At 47.0% G+C, this 13,195-nt stretch overlaps 1 protein-coding gene across 4 annotated transcripts in view; it reads left to right on the top strand.

Annotated features, from left to right (window-relative positions):
- CORO1C (coronin 1C) overlaps nucleotides 1-13,195 on the top strand; it is a 54,614-nt gene that overhangs the window by 17,724 nt on the left and 23,695 nt on the right. For 3 of the 4 annotated variants that reach the window (XM_030024730.2, XM_041125821.1, XM_030024732.2), the window contains exon 2: nucleotides 7,409-7,608. The exons of the other annotated variant lie outside the window; for it this stretch is intronic. In XM_030024730.2, the coding sequence (XP_029880590.1) occupies nucleotides 7,414-7,608 (195 nt within the window). In that variant the 5' untranslated portion in view covers nucleotides 7,409-7,413. The remainder of the gene's footprint in view (nucleotides 1-7,408; nucleotides 7,609-13,195) is intronic. 4 annotated transcript variants of the gene reach the window in all.

Here is a 13,195-nt window from a genome sequence, read left to right on the forward strand (position 1 = left end):
CTTTAAAATGAAGTGAAATCAGATGGCAGGGTCTTGCTCAACCTAGACTAAAGTAACCAAAGACTGAAAACAATCTGTGCACAAATATGATGTATTTTGGAATTGTGACCATCTGTAGTAGTGTTCACCCTTGGTTTAAATAACTCTGAACATCTGAAAACAAAAGTTCTGTCAGCAATGGACTTAATATGAATTGATTTGAAATGGTATACCATAGAGGGAATAGCATTATGTTTAAAAGTAGAGGACTGCATCAAGGTATTCGTGGCTGTTCCTTTTTTCTGTCAGAGGTTTCATGTGAAGTCGTAGGGAGAGCTGAAATTTTTGTGGCCGTGTGATTCCCCCCCCCCCCCCCCCTTCCTCCGTTGCCCAAATATTGCAAGACTTAATATCACGAGACTGAATTCATTGATTCCCTTGGTACTTGGAGAAGGAGATGAAGTCCTCCTTCAGCCTTGCTGGTGCCATACTGGTTCTCCACCGTGACAATGGTGGCGATTTGCTTCTGTGGTCTAATGCCACTTGTGACTCTGTGTAGAACACATGCTCGCCATGGTCTCCCGTGCGGTTAGCTTGCTCCTTTGGGGCTTGTCAGTCTGTGCTCATTTGGCTTCAAAGAACGGATGGTCTTCACTCTCCTTGCTATTTGCATGGCTCAACTGGTGGAGCCGGCAGCAAACGCTTGCCTGCTTGCTTCCCCCGTAGATATGTCCCGCTTCCCTTCCTCTGCCAAAGGTGTTCTCAAAAATGCTGTCCTTAAAATGATCTGGCAGACTTTTCTTCTAGGTGAGTGAGTCTTCTGAGACATTTGTAAGACGCTGTCCTGTGCAGTATGCTAAGGCTGTAAAGTATTTTTGTGAAATATGTGTGCAACTAGACAAAGCACAAGGCAGTGTATGTCCACAGGCACATGTATGTGTGTTTGTGCTTGTGTACAATGTGGTGTGCACATGCATGGGTTACAGAGAACCCACGGAGGTTGCACAGCCAAGTGCTCTGAAGTTAAGAAATGCCAGAAGTGAGCACTTAGGAAATAACCTGGGTAGTATTTGTTCCCTTTTTCACATGCTGTTAGCTCAGTCCCTGCTCCACCAGCCCCTTGCTCTGTTGGGCACGCAGTGATGGCCGCGACGTTGGGATGGAGTCCTCCTTGCCTGTGTGGAGCAGGAGGTGCGATGGGATGGTGGTCTTTTTATGGCTTGAAAACCTCTGCATGCTTACATCCTCCATTCCATATGCGGCTCTGTACCTTATCTACCATGTGATGTTCAAAGTGCTCTGAAGAGTGATTCCTTGTGGGCTTTTCTCTGGTGCTTATCTCCGTGATGGCCAACTGCTTTGCAGATGTGGCTCGGCCCTGCTGTGAGGGAGGGTGTTTTCTCTGCTTAGGCCTCAGGTTGAAACATCCATGGCCTGATGATTGGCTTATGATTATAACTTTTTTTTCTTAAAACATTTCAGCTCTGAGCACTCATTGCTTTTGCAGATGAGGCCCAAGCATCTCAGCCAAGGTGTTCAGAAAGCCCTTGGGCTGCGCACTCAATGCCCAGGTACTCGAGAAACCTCTGGGCTTCCCCACATCAGGCACCCATGGCATGGGCTCTCCTGTCTTGCAGTTTCACCAGCGGGATTGTCCCCTCTTCCCGCTGGCGCCAGCACCCTGTCCAACCCATAACAAACGAGGCAGGTGCCCCCTGGTATTAATCATCATTTGTAAGCAGTGCTGATGGCATTGCCTATAGTGTATCTGGATTTTTTTTTTTCTCCTTACCGGTTTCTCATTTGTTAATAGTTACCTGAGACTGTACATTTATTCCAAAGCTGCCATTGAAGTGTATCCAACCTCTTCAATAAGGCTCTAATTCAGAGTTTGGGGGCTCACCATCAGCAGATGCAAATTATCTTGACATTTTCCACTTAAGGAAGAGCCTTTCCAGTCCCAAGTACCACCCTTTTGTAAGTGCCATTCTCCCTGTCCAGTGGATTTGTATCTCCTCGCTGCCTGTGACTTAAACTAGCCTTTTATTTCAAATGTCTCCCTTTCCAGAAGGGATCACAATCACATGGGCTGAGCAGGATTTTGCCATTAGTGGGGGGTTTTCCTGTAAGTGTTCCCTAGCAGGATGCATTTCCTCTTGCATAAGCAGGCTGAAAACCCTCCGAAGCCACAGAAATACATCTGTTGGATTCTTGAGACAGATAAATCCTTTATAAACAGGAAAATGGGCAAACTCATGGTAACTCTTGTGACACATCATGATGGGAGATCAGAAAGAAATGGAATGAAAAGTATCACTGTGCAAGCACAGCTGACGGCATCCTGTATTTCTAAGGTCCTTTTAAACACTGACACAAAGGCCAGTGGCTGAGCTGTACGGCAGGCATAGACAGTGGGAGACAAAGTTAAATGTTTGGTAAAATTCAGCTGGAAGTCACTTGACATTTGGGGGGGGAAGAAGAGTTTTGAAGGCTCTTTCCTATGTCTCCACCAGGATGTGTAAGATGCGGTGTGTTGCGGAGCAGGATCCAGGAGATCAGCGCAGTCGTAGATCTGTCAGCACTTCTATTGTAGTGGTCTTTGCAGGGTGTCTAACGCTTCTGTTTTAATTTTGCTGAGGGCTGTAACTCTGGCAAAATTTAAACTCCTTTCAACTCCTAGTTGTGAGGTTTTAAATCCTCCAAATTTGTACTTTACAAAAAAAAAAAAGAAAATATTTCCTGTCTAGCAAGTGTATGGAGATCGTTCCAGCTCTGTAGCTAAGATTTAACAGCACAGACAATGATCTAATTAACTTCCTTTTTGAAAACTCTTGCTCCAAGTCTACTTCCTAAGAGTAAATCCCTAGCACAGCCCCATTAACCATGGATGCTCTTGCTTGCCTGCTCGGGTATTTCCAAAGTCACTTCCCAAGGGGCCAAGTCACACTTTTGCATGTGTGATAGAGGCTGAATCAGTCTTTCCTTATGGTGAATCATTTCAGATGTTGGTGTCTCACCTGACAATCCTACAAGTGGCCAACCTGGGAGCTCCTGCCTGCAGCCTGCCTCCACCGATGGCCACACGTGGCCCTGCTGAGAGAATCTGTGGCAACCAAACTCAGCTGTGGTTTTCTTGCAGATGGTGGAGGAGGGGATCCTTTGCACTGCAGTATTGAGAAACAAATGAGGGTGCTAAATGCCCTTCACGTTTTAACAACAGGCTGGGGTAGGGAGAAGATGACTTTTTTTTGGTGCTCAGGATCAAGCTAACCCTGGTTTGTTTTTCACCTGCTCCCTTTCTGTGGTGTGCTGCAAGATCCACAGTCGCTGCTCTTCAGAACTGCAGCCTGCACATTTCCCCCCCCCTCTCCTTCTCTCTGGAGAGCAGCCAGATCAAAATGGCTGTGATCCAACGCCAAGAATCACTCCCTTTGCTATGGAAATGAGGACTTGGAGGCTGCTCACCATGTGTTCATCAGAGAGTTCCTGCTAAGGATGATGAGCTGTAGGTGGGGAAGAGGGCAGCGAAGGTGTGTTCCAAATCTGTTTGGAACAAATAAGGATATTTTTGGATACATCTGACTCTTTGCATTTTTTAAAAGTCATTTATAGAAAACCAAAAAATTACCCTTTCCATCAAATGGTAAAAATGAGGGAAATAAAGTAGTAGAATTTCACCATAGGATAAAGGGTGTTTCTCTTCCATTAGAGTGGAAGGGGTGGCAGACCTCCTGGTATCCGATATTTGAGATAAGCATTTTTGTGTGTGGTGTTCTGGTATTGATCAAGAGAAAGAAAGATATGATTATCCAAGCTATAGAAATAATCCTTCTTCTTAACTACCATATCCACATTCCCAGCATTAAAGTGGACAAATTGCAAAACCCCTGGGTTTAGGATACATTGACACCGGGCAATTTCCTGTGCGTTAACTCAGCAAGGCGGGTTTAAGCCTTTGCTTTACCTTCTTCTAAACCATCAGATTTTAATCTTGGTGCACAGTGGGATGGGAACATTGCCAGTGGGTGAACAGTCACGAAAATTGACTGTGCATAAAGCAGGGGACTTTTCCCTTCTCCTAGATGAGTTACGCACCCCAGGCAGATGAGTGAGTAGGGTTTTGCTGCAAGGTGTGCTTTCAAGAGGGAAAGGGCCAAGCTGTTTGCAAGCTTCCTGCGGTGTTGCACTACGTTGGGCTTTGCAAGAACATCCCTGCTTCTTCAGGGTGGCCTGGTGTCACCTCTTCCGCCAGTGAGGGATGGAGGTGGCTGGGAGGAAGGGGGTGATGCTGCTCGGGCATGCTGCCGGCTGCAGGAATTGAAGCTGTGGATGCAAAAGTCTGGGAAGCGGAGCCCTGCCTGCGGTGCAGTGCCCAAACAGCTTACGGCTGGGAGGAGCCCTCTTGGGATGAAAATGTCTGACAGGTCTCTGAATGAGTCTACACAATAAATTAGTAACTGGGTGTGGAACTGCATTTTTTTATGATGTATCTTAATTGGGCCTCAGGCAGCTTGATAGTACGGTGTGTTTCTTGTCTTTCGGGGATCTTTGAGTTGAAATTCACATTTTCTTTGTGCGTGATTCAGTGGGGCTGGGGCTCGGCTGGGAACATGCTCTGAATCCACCCAGGGACTGGGGCTGGTGCCCCTGGATGGAGCTGTGCCCTGCCTCATCCACTCACCCACCCTCCCCGCTGGGGACGGCCACGCGCAGATCCCTGGCGTGCCCACCAAGCCGCCTGCGCTGGCAGCACTCCACCTCGAGGCACGCTGTACCATCTGCTTCCGCAGAGTTCTCCCATCCATTTTGGATAACTTAATCTCTTCCTTTGCCTGAAAACAAAACAAAAACCTGCATTGCATTGCGAGCGGAGCAGTTGCATTTTTTTCTCCCCCCAAAATGGGTGCACTTCACTGCCAGGTGACTAATTATCTGTGTCCTGTGCATAATGGTTTGCTCCTAATATTTCACAGTCCAGTTGCATGAAAGGTACTGTCTGCCCTACTCCATCCAGTTGTAGAGCTGAATGTGAACTCTCAGGGTGTTGCTGTGCATTATGAGCGTAAAAAGAAACCCGTGTCTGGATTTTGCACTCTTACCTGGAGTACGTACTTACTTGGCTGGAGCTGGAGAGCAGCTCCTGGTTTATGACTTCCCATTACGCTGCGGTGTCACTGGGCGTGTCCAGCGTGGAACAGGCCTTTTATTTGTGCTGTGAGTGAAATAGTTGGCAGAAACTGTATTATGCAATTCTATTAACTGATGTTAAGTACAGAGGAAGCCTAAGTTCATCTATAATATGATATTAATCATTACTAATTTATATATAGCTTTTTTCACGTGGACATCTTGAGCACCCCAGGCATTCACAGAATCTTGCATTTAAAAACTACACCTGTTTTTTCTTCAGCTGTGTGAGTTCTTAATAAAATGGTGTTTGTGGCATTTCTGTAGCTTTGAAATGACAAGAGTTAATTGGGGAGATTTAACAGGACATCAGTACGGAAATGGTACCATGAGAAATGCTGTGGGGAAAACCCACCTACTCGCAATGGCTGGAAATGAATGCAGAGCCCTTCACGCCTGTGTCACCAGCTCGCAGACTTCAGGTCGTCGGTGGCTGAAAGCCATTGCCATCTGCTTGTCCTGTATGAAAGCTGTCAGTGGCCTCCACCCCACACCTGGGGACAGATGTCCCCATTGCCAAAACAACCCCATAATTGGTGCGTTTATTAGCTGTGTCTGCAGAGAAGCTGGCTCTTCCCTGAACAGGTAACTTGCTCACTGTGCCCCTCGGTCTGGGCTTTGCTCTTACCATCACACCGGTGACACTGATGGCACTTGCACCTCAGCAGCGGGTCTGTGTCAGCAGCAGCTGCCCAGGCTGGAGACGGAGCTGCTGTGGAGATGGCCAGTGCCAATTCCCAAATGCTTCAGCTGGACATGGCTGGGGGGAGCTGGTGGAAGACAAATACTCTGATTATTTTTTTTCTTATCTTATGTGGAAACTGGAGTGTTTCACTTGATAGCTGTCTGTTAGGTTAATTGTAACATTTTTCTACTCTTCAAACATATTATGTGACTGCTCATTTGCCACCTCTGATGAGTGCTTTCCTCTAGTTACTCAGCTTTTTGTTGCTGTTCATTTTTTTTTTAAACCTCTAAGACTACAGCCATCATTCTGAAGTCTCTTTTTCGCTACGGTTTCATGCAAAGCCTTTGCAGTTAGAGACAGACGTACAACCTTTTATCACTTTTGCTGCAGACAGGCTGCGTAGAGGGAGTTGTGCTCAAGCCGTGTTTGGAGTCTCTCACTTGAGAGCTTCAGGCTGGTGGGTCTGGAGAAAGAAGCTCTGTGAAGCTGAGCAGTTTTTCCCAGCCTCTGCATGTGCTTGGGGACCTACTGGGAGGCGAGATAGGAGGTGGACTCTGCTTATTTTTATTTTTTAAAATTTTTTTTTTGCTTTCCCTAGAGACTGGGGCAGAAATACTTTTCTCATATGTAAAAGCAAGATGCTGTATGGAGGCTTCTCGTTCTCCTGCGAGCACTGATTGAAGGAGAAAATCTTGTATGGTGGGAAAAGTCCTTCCCAGATGCAAGGGCTCTGTAAGGTTGCATGTGTGGAGGGCAGGACAGTTGCTATCTTCCAGGGTTGGTGTTCGTATGCGGTGTTGTGCCTGTGTCTTCTTCCAGGGCTCAAGTGCTGGAATTTTCCACGCCAGTCTCTTTCCCTCTGTTCTAACTCAAGCCTTCTTGAAAATTATTTTTCTCAAGAGAAGAAGTGCTACAGACACACTAAGTTAATTTGAGTCATTAGCTTGTTTCCATTACTCCTTTCTGCCTAGGAAACTAATTTTATTATTTTTTAGTGAGATTTTGGAGTTAGAAGAAAGAAATGGAAGCTAGTGAACATGTGGAACCATTTCACAGGAACACCAGATTTTGAGAGCTTGCATTTTTATTTACATCTTCTGGACCCTGTCTGACTTGAAAGTAAACAAGTTCAACCCAAGACCAGATTTATCCCTGAAAATATGTGGAGACTTGTCTAAAAACTGCTTTTAGGATTAGGAACTTCCTTTACCGCAATAAGAGAATACATTTAAAACGGGAAAACTGATGTTTAACTGGCAAATTCTTTCTGTAAAACACCCTTGGAAGTGCAGTTCAGTTCTGTTTGGTGCGAGACAGCCTGAAACTTTATTAAAAAACAAAACAAAAGGCAAAACTGGCTGAGAACTTAGCAGGTCTAAAGCAAGGTGCAGGAACAGTGAGTGAAACTGTATTTCTGTGTTGCTGGAAGCTGGGTGATGGTGCAGGCGAGAGGGTCCTGTCCCGTGGAGGTCCTTGGCAGGCATCTTCTGGGCAAGCAGGAGGTCCCTGCACCTGTAACTGATCTCCTTCTTTTGACGTTCCTCTTCTCTGCAGACACAATGAGGCGAGTGGTACGACAGAGCAAATTTCGGCACGTGTTTGGCCAAGCGGTGAAAAACGATCAGTGTTACGACGACATCCGCGTTTCCCGTGTTACTTGGGATAGCTCCTTTTGTGCAGTAAACCCCCGATTTGTTGCAATAATTGTAGATGCTAGCGGTGGCGGAGCGTTCTTGGTGCTGCCTTTGCACAAGGTAAGTGCTTTTTGAAAGTTTCTCGTTATGACATGCTCAGCTTTGTTGTCATTTCGGCATTTGTTTATGAATAACATTAAGGCTGTGAAGTCTCTGCTGTGTTGTGACAAATGCTGCTCAGTAGTGCCATGTAAGAATCCATTTAATGTCTCTGTAATCAGTGCAATGCTTCCTGTATATGAAACACAGTAAATAAGTGGTTTGCTTGACTAATCTGAGCCAATTTTTTATGGCAGAAGTTTCTACGTAGACTCATACTCCTCATGAATCATATTCCTAATACTCTTTATTTATGATAGCAGTGGTCAGGTTTTTCCGCTGTCGGGGATTTGGCTTTCTGAGCTCTTCGAGTGTCAATTAATTCAGGAATGCACCTGAACCTAACTACTTCTTGCAGCCCTGTATCAGATGGATGCGAAGGAGCGAGCTGGTTCCAAGGAAGGCATTTCCATGGGCCTCCTGGCCCTGGCATCTCAGCTGGTCTAGACTGCTGCCAGCCCCTTCAGCTAGTCTTTCTCTGTATGGTATAAGACAAGAATAATCTCAGTAAGAAAACAGCTCCTCCAGGTACCACCACAGGTGTCCCACAGTTCTCCCAGATCACAAGGCTGTGTCTAGGCTTTATTATACTTCAGCCAGATCTTGTTAGCCCCTAGTACCTGACATACCGAGGAGAGGGGCTTCATCTGATCATGGGCAGGGAAACACACCTTACATTATCTACTGTGCAAAATGCTGCTAAGTCTCCAATAAATAATCTTTCAGTGACCCCATATATACATTCTACTTCTTCCCCTTACACTTTGAATTTATTTGTAGAACCCCAGGGGTGTACTTTGCAAAATACACAGAAAAGTTAGGTTCCTGTCCGTCAGCCATGAGAATAGCCGGATCAAAGGTTTGGAAGGAGGCTGAAAAGATGGGTACAGAAGCCTTCCTGGCAGTACCTCTTACAATGCTGTGGTATAAAAGCACACAAATGAGCAGGAGCAGTGTCTCAGACTGAAATAAATTCCTGTTGCCCCCTGATACAGCATGGAAAAAATTGCAGAGCATCTTTCTTTTACCCTTGTTGGAGGGCAGTGATCTCCCTTTCTGATGCTTAACCAGCAAATTCTTGTGATGAAAGTCTTTTTCTGTAACATTATTTTCTTTGTGACCCTCAAGCTTCTCTTAACTATACACTTAAGATGTCCTCAGTCTGTCATCAGCCCTGTCCTTTTTTTCCTAGCTCCATTTGCAGATCTGCCCTGTTTATATATAGAAATAGTGACCAGAATTGAATATAGCATCCCACATGGCGAGTGCATTGCAGGAACAGAGGCAGCGAGTTCTCACTTATGCCTCAGTTGTGCTAAGCGAAGCAAGCCAAACCCTTAGCCTCCTTTAAATAGCTCTCCATTTTGCTATCTTATTAACAGCCCTTCTTTGCAAATATTCTGGTTTGCGGTCATCTTAGGGCCACGTGTCCTGCTCTTGCCCAAGCCACGCACGATGGCACAGATCTCGATTAGAAATTCCTTGCTCAACACAGCACGCAGTTGCACTCGTGTTGCATCATGGCACAATCAAATGCTGATGGCAAAGGACATGCACCCCTCTTTTTCTCTTACTTCCCAGTGTTTTCTCAGTCCCTGGCAGAAATTCTTGCTAATTCTGAGTGATCTGGCCTTTTGCATTTTTAAGTGCCATCTTATGTTTGGGTTTTTTTACGTTTATTCAGTTATTCCTCCTGCCCTCCTCTGTATTTGTCATTGCATTTGTGCCCTCAATGATGTTCCTGTCCTGTTTTACACAGCTATTTAATATTCATATATGAGAAGGTTTCATGCAAAGCTTGAAGAACTCTGTTCCTGAACCCCCCAGCCTGACACGTTCTTTTGCAATGCAACACGTTGCTGGCTTTGCTCTAACCAGTTCTTATGTTCCTCATTTATTTTTATAGCCTCGGCTGATGAAATTGTTCCTTCAGTTCCTTCAACACCCTAAAATTTTGATTTCTGTTTGAGCCCGTTTAGCAGAGGTATTCATTGAGTTCCCACAGCAAAATCTTCGCTGTTATATTCGGGGGGGGGGGGGGGGGGGGATAAAAAGGGGGTCAATTTTAAACCATGGTTTTGGTATGATTTTAAAATTAAGCCATAAAAATACACTTGCTGCATTTCGGAGCCTTCAGGAGGCTGCCAGAGTCTGCAGGGAAAATGGCCCTCCTAGAACTTAATTGCATCGTGTCCACTTGAATCCAGCACTGTGCGGGTCACTGTGAATTACTTCGAATGTGGCTTGACCTTCCGTGAGCGGTGAGCCGAGCCTGCGCTTCAAAGGGCCCGTGTAATCCCAGAAAAGCAGTTTTTACTCATTTTAAATGTCTTTTTCCTTGCCAAGTTTCAGTAATATTGTGTTTTTGTTGTTGTGGTGGCGGGTTTTTGCTGCCAGGCGGGCGGCTCCCGGCTCCCTCCCCGGCCGTGGGCAGCGGCTGGGGGTCGGGAGGTCGGGGCGGGGTCTGTGTGTGGTTTTTGGGGGACGGGATGAGCTCCCCGGGACCCCGCACCGAGCACCCATGTGCTGGGGAGGAGAACGCCGGGGTTCCCCGCCCGGCCCGCCCCGGGAGGCGCGCGCGCGCGCCCGCCCGCAGCCGTTCCCGCCGCAGCGGCACTGCGGCGGCCGCGGCTTTTTACCTTATATGGTCATGGCAGCGCTCGGGGCCGCCGGCCGCCGCCGCTCTGATTGGCGGGGGCGGGGACGCGGCGCGGCAAGTGCGCGGCCATTAACCCCTGCGCGGCCGCGGCCCCGCCGCGCCCCTCGACCTGCCCCTCCGCGGCTGCGCTCCCAACCGCGCCACTCCTCCGCTCCCTGCCCCCGCGGGGCGGACGGAGGCGGTGGGGAGACTCCCTCCGGCAGGCCCCGGTGGAGGTGTGCGGAGACCCAGGGGGCTGCGTCCTCTCTTTCTCCGTCCCCCGGTGCTCCCCGCAGAGCCCGGTGCGGAGCAGCAGCCGGGGCTGGTGCAGCTGAGCCGGGCTTGCTGGCAGTGGAAATGCTTTGTCTGAACTTCCTGTTTTCTTGCATGCACATGTGCAGGGTCTTTGCCAGGAACTCGTCATTCCCATGCTCCAGCAATAGCCACGGCCACTGTCTGAGTTGCTGAAAATTGTAATTCCCACAGGTTGGTTGGTCTGCAGAGAGATGGCCTCTGTTTGGAATGAACCACATATTTTTAAAAAGCTGTAATGTATATCAGTTGATGGTGTGTAGACGATAAAGAGTCAAGCTAATCAGCATTAACTGTACACACCAGGGAAAAAACACCGAAAACTTGCATGCTTATTCTGAACTACGGGCTGACTGGTACTGAGCAAAGCGTTAGTGTAGAATATTGCCATTAAACTGGAAGCTTGCAGGCTTCTAGAGTTGATTTTCTTTGAGCCTTATCCCAGGCAAAAAAGTGGGTGCATGGGGAAGGAACCCCGGGATAAAACTCTTCAGTCAAGTGGTGCATGCCTCAGCCTTTGCTGCTAGATTAGATGAAGATCACCTCCAGCATGGTAAATGGTTGCTGTTGTTAGGGAATTAAGGAAGAGACAGGCAGGTAAGGGAAGGAGCGATTCTCCTGCTCGCATTCCCCGGAGATCTCCGGTAGGAGCAGGATGGGCGTGTGCTCGGTGGCTCTCAGTGCCCAGCTCAGCTGGCAGGTTGGCGCTTTCACAACAGTGGTGTGCAAGGGCTGAGAGTCGGTCGTTCTGCCTTGTCCTTGCAGCCCTCCTGTGCTCAGCCTGGACGGGGCAGGTTGCTTGGTGTTCAGGAGGTGGTGGGCTTGTCATCTTTGCTTCCGTGCATCATTCCCAGCGGAATGAACTCAGGACTGCAGGTTATCCTCTGGGATGCTGTTAGGAAGGGCTGTGCTCCTTGCTGTGCAGTGGTTGGTGTGCTCATGTTCCTTCAGATGACAATTGAAACAGCAGGACAGAGATCTCCCTGTCTCTGCTGTCAAAGGAGAGGGGTTGTGGCGGATCTACCTGCCCAACTCGATGGGTGATCCCTGTTTTACAGCCCAGATGAAAATTTTCTGGGTTTCTTGTTGAGCTGGGGAAAGTGACATGCAAATACCTGGGTTTAGTGCATGGTTCTGATGCTGGGTCTACATTACAGCAGAACTGGATACAATTTTTTTTTTTTTTCCCTCCTTGAAAAATCTTTGCTTTTTGTATCTGCAAAGAAGAAAGTTGCTGCAAAGGGCTCCTTTTTGTTTCAGTTCGTCTAGAAAGATGCCTTCAGCTGAAAGTCATGTTATGTAAGGCCTTTAGAAGAGGCTTATTCAGTCCCCTTTGGATATACCTTTTATTAGATTTTCCATTTGTGTGCCTGACTTCATATTGCACTCCCTTTACATAGGCAGCATTCCTACAGAAGCTGTGATCAGATGGGTGCCCTGAGAGGCAATTAGCATGTGGGTGGGTGAGTGCACACCTCAGGGATGATCTTCTTGAAGGAATATGTTGTTCTGCAAGTGACATGCCTTGCTGTTCAACCATGGCATATGTAAGTTGTTAATCAGCTGTTCCACATTCTCATTCCTCCAGGAAGGACTGGGAAAAAAAAAAAATCATCCTTTTCTGAATTGTGTGTAAAATAAAATCAGGAGGTACTGCTGTAGTGGGTTCATTGAGCCCTTCCAGCAATTTTAGGTGGAGTGTGGATGGAAGAATATGAATTAAAATGAGTTTCTGTTGTCTTGACTTTGGCTGCCATGGAGCCCCTGTCAGTACTAGTGCTGTGGGTCTTATTCATAGCAGTGTCCCTGTGAGAGAAGTTGGCAAGGTTGAAGACTAGGAAGGGATATTTCCCCTTAAATTTTGGTCAGATTTCCACGCAGCTCCAAGTAGTTTTGAATGTTGGGTGGAGGCGATTAAAATTCAAGACAACTCTGCAACAACTGAATAAAAAAGCAAGACATTGGTGGTTTTTAAAGATCTGAGTTATCTTGTGACTAGTGGAACTGCTAAAACCTGGTTTCTTGCAGATTTTTCCGATAACCACTCTGCATAGAGGAAATGTTCCCCAGCTCCCTTACACATCCTTTCTCTCTTGGCCCATCAGCACGTGCCCACCTCCCATGGGTGCCTTACTAGCCCAACTGGGGTGCGTATGCCACTCAGGAGGGATGTGGGCTTGAGTTATAACTGCACCTTCCCTAGTCGGGCACTAATTTGGATTTCTTTCTTTTATTTCACCTTAGATTTTTCTCTAAAGCTGATTTTAAAAAAAACCCAAGGTTTATATTTATCACTGTCAGTTTGATTCCAATGGATCATCAGATTCTAGTGTACTAGGAAAGAGAGGGCAGGCAGTGTGGCTAATAAATCTCACTTCTCTAGCAAAGCAAGCAGCAAATACTGTCCCCTGCCTCATGGTCAACCAATGGTTTGTACAGATATTGTTGCAGTTTTAAGGCTTTGTCCAGTAATGAAAATGGAAGTTGTGCTTGATAGCTTTGTCTGCAAGCAGGTACGAAAAAGAGATTGTTGCACTTGGAGAGCACTACGCATGATCAAGGTCTGCCTTCCTGTCTGTATGCAGTGGTTAAAACGGA

The sequence above is a fragment of the Aquila chrysaetos genome, chromosome 9 (assembly GCF_900496995.4).
Source record: "Aquila chrysaetos chrysaetos chromosome 9, bAquChr1.4, whole genome shotgun sequence".
Lineage (NCBI taxonomy): Eukaryota > Metazoa > Chordata > Aves > Accipitriformes > Accipitridae > Aquila > Aquila chrysaetos.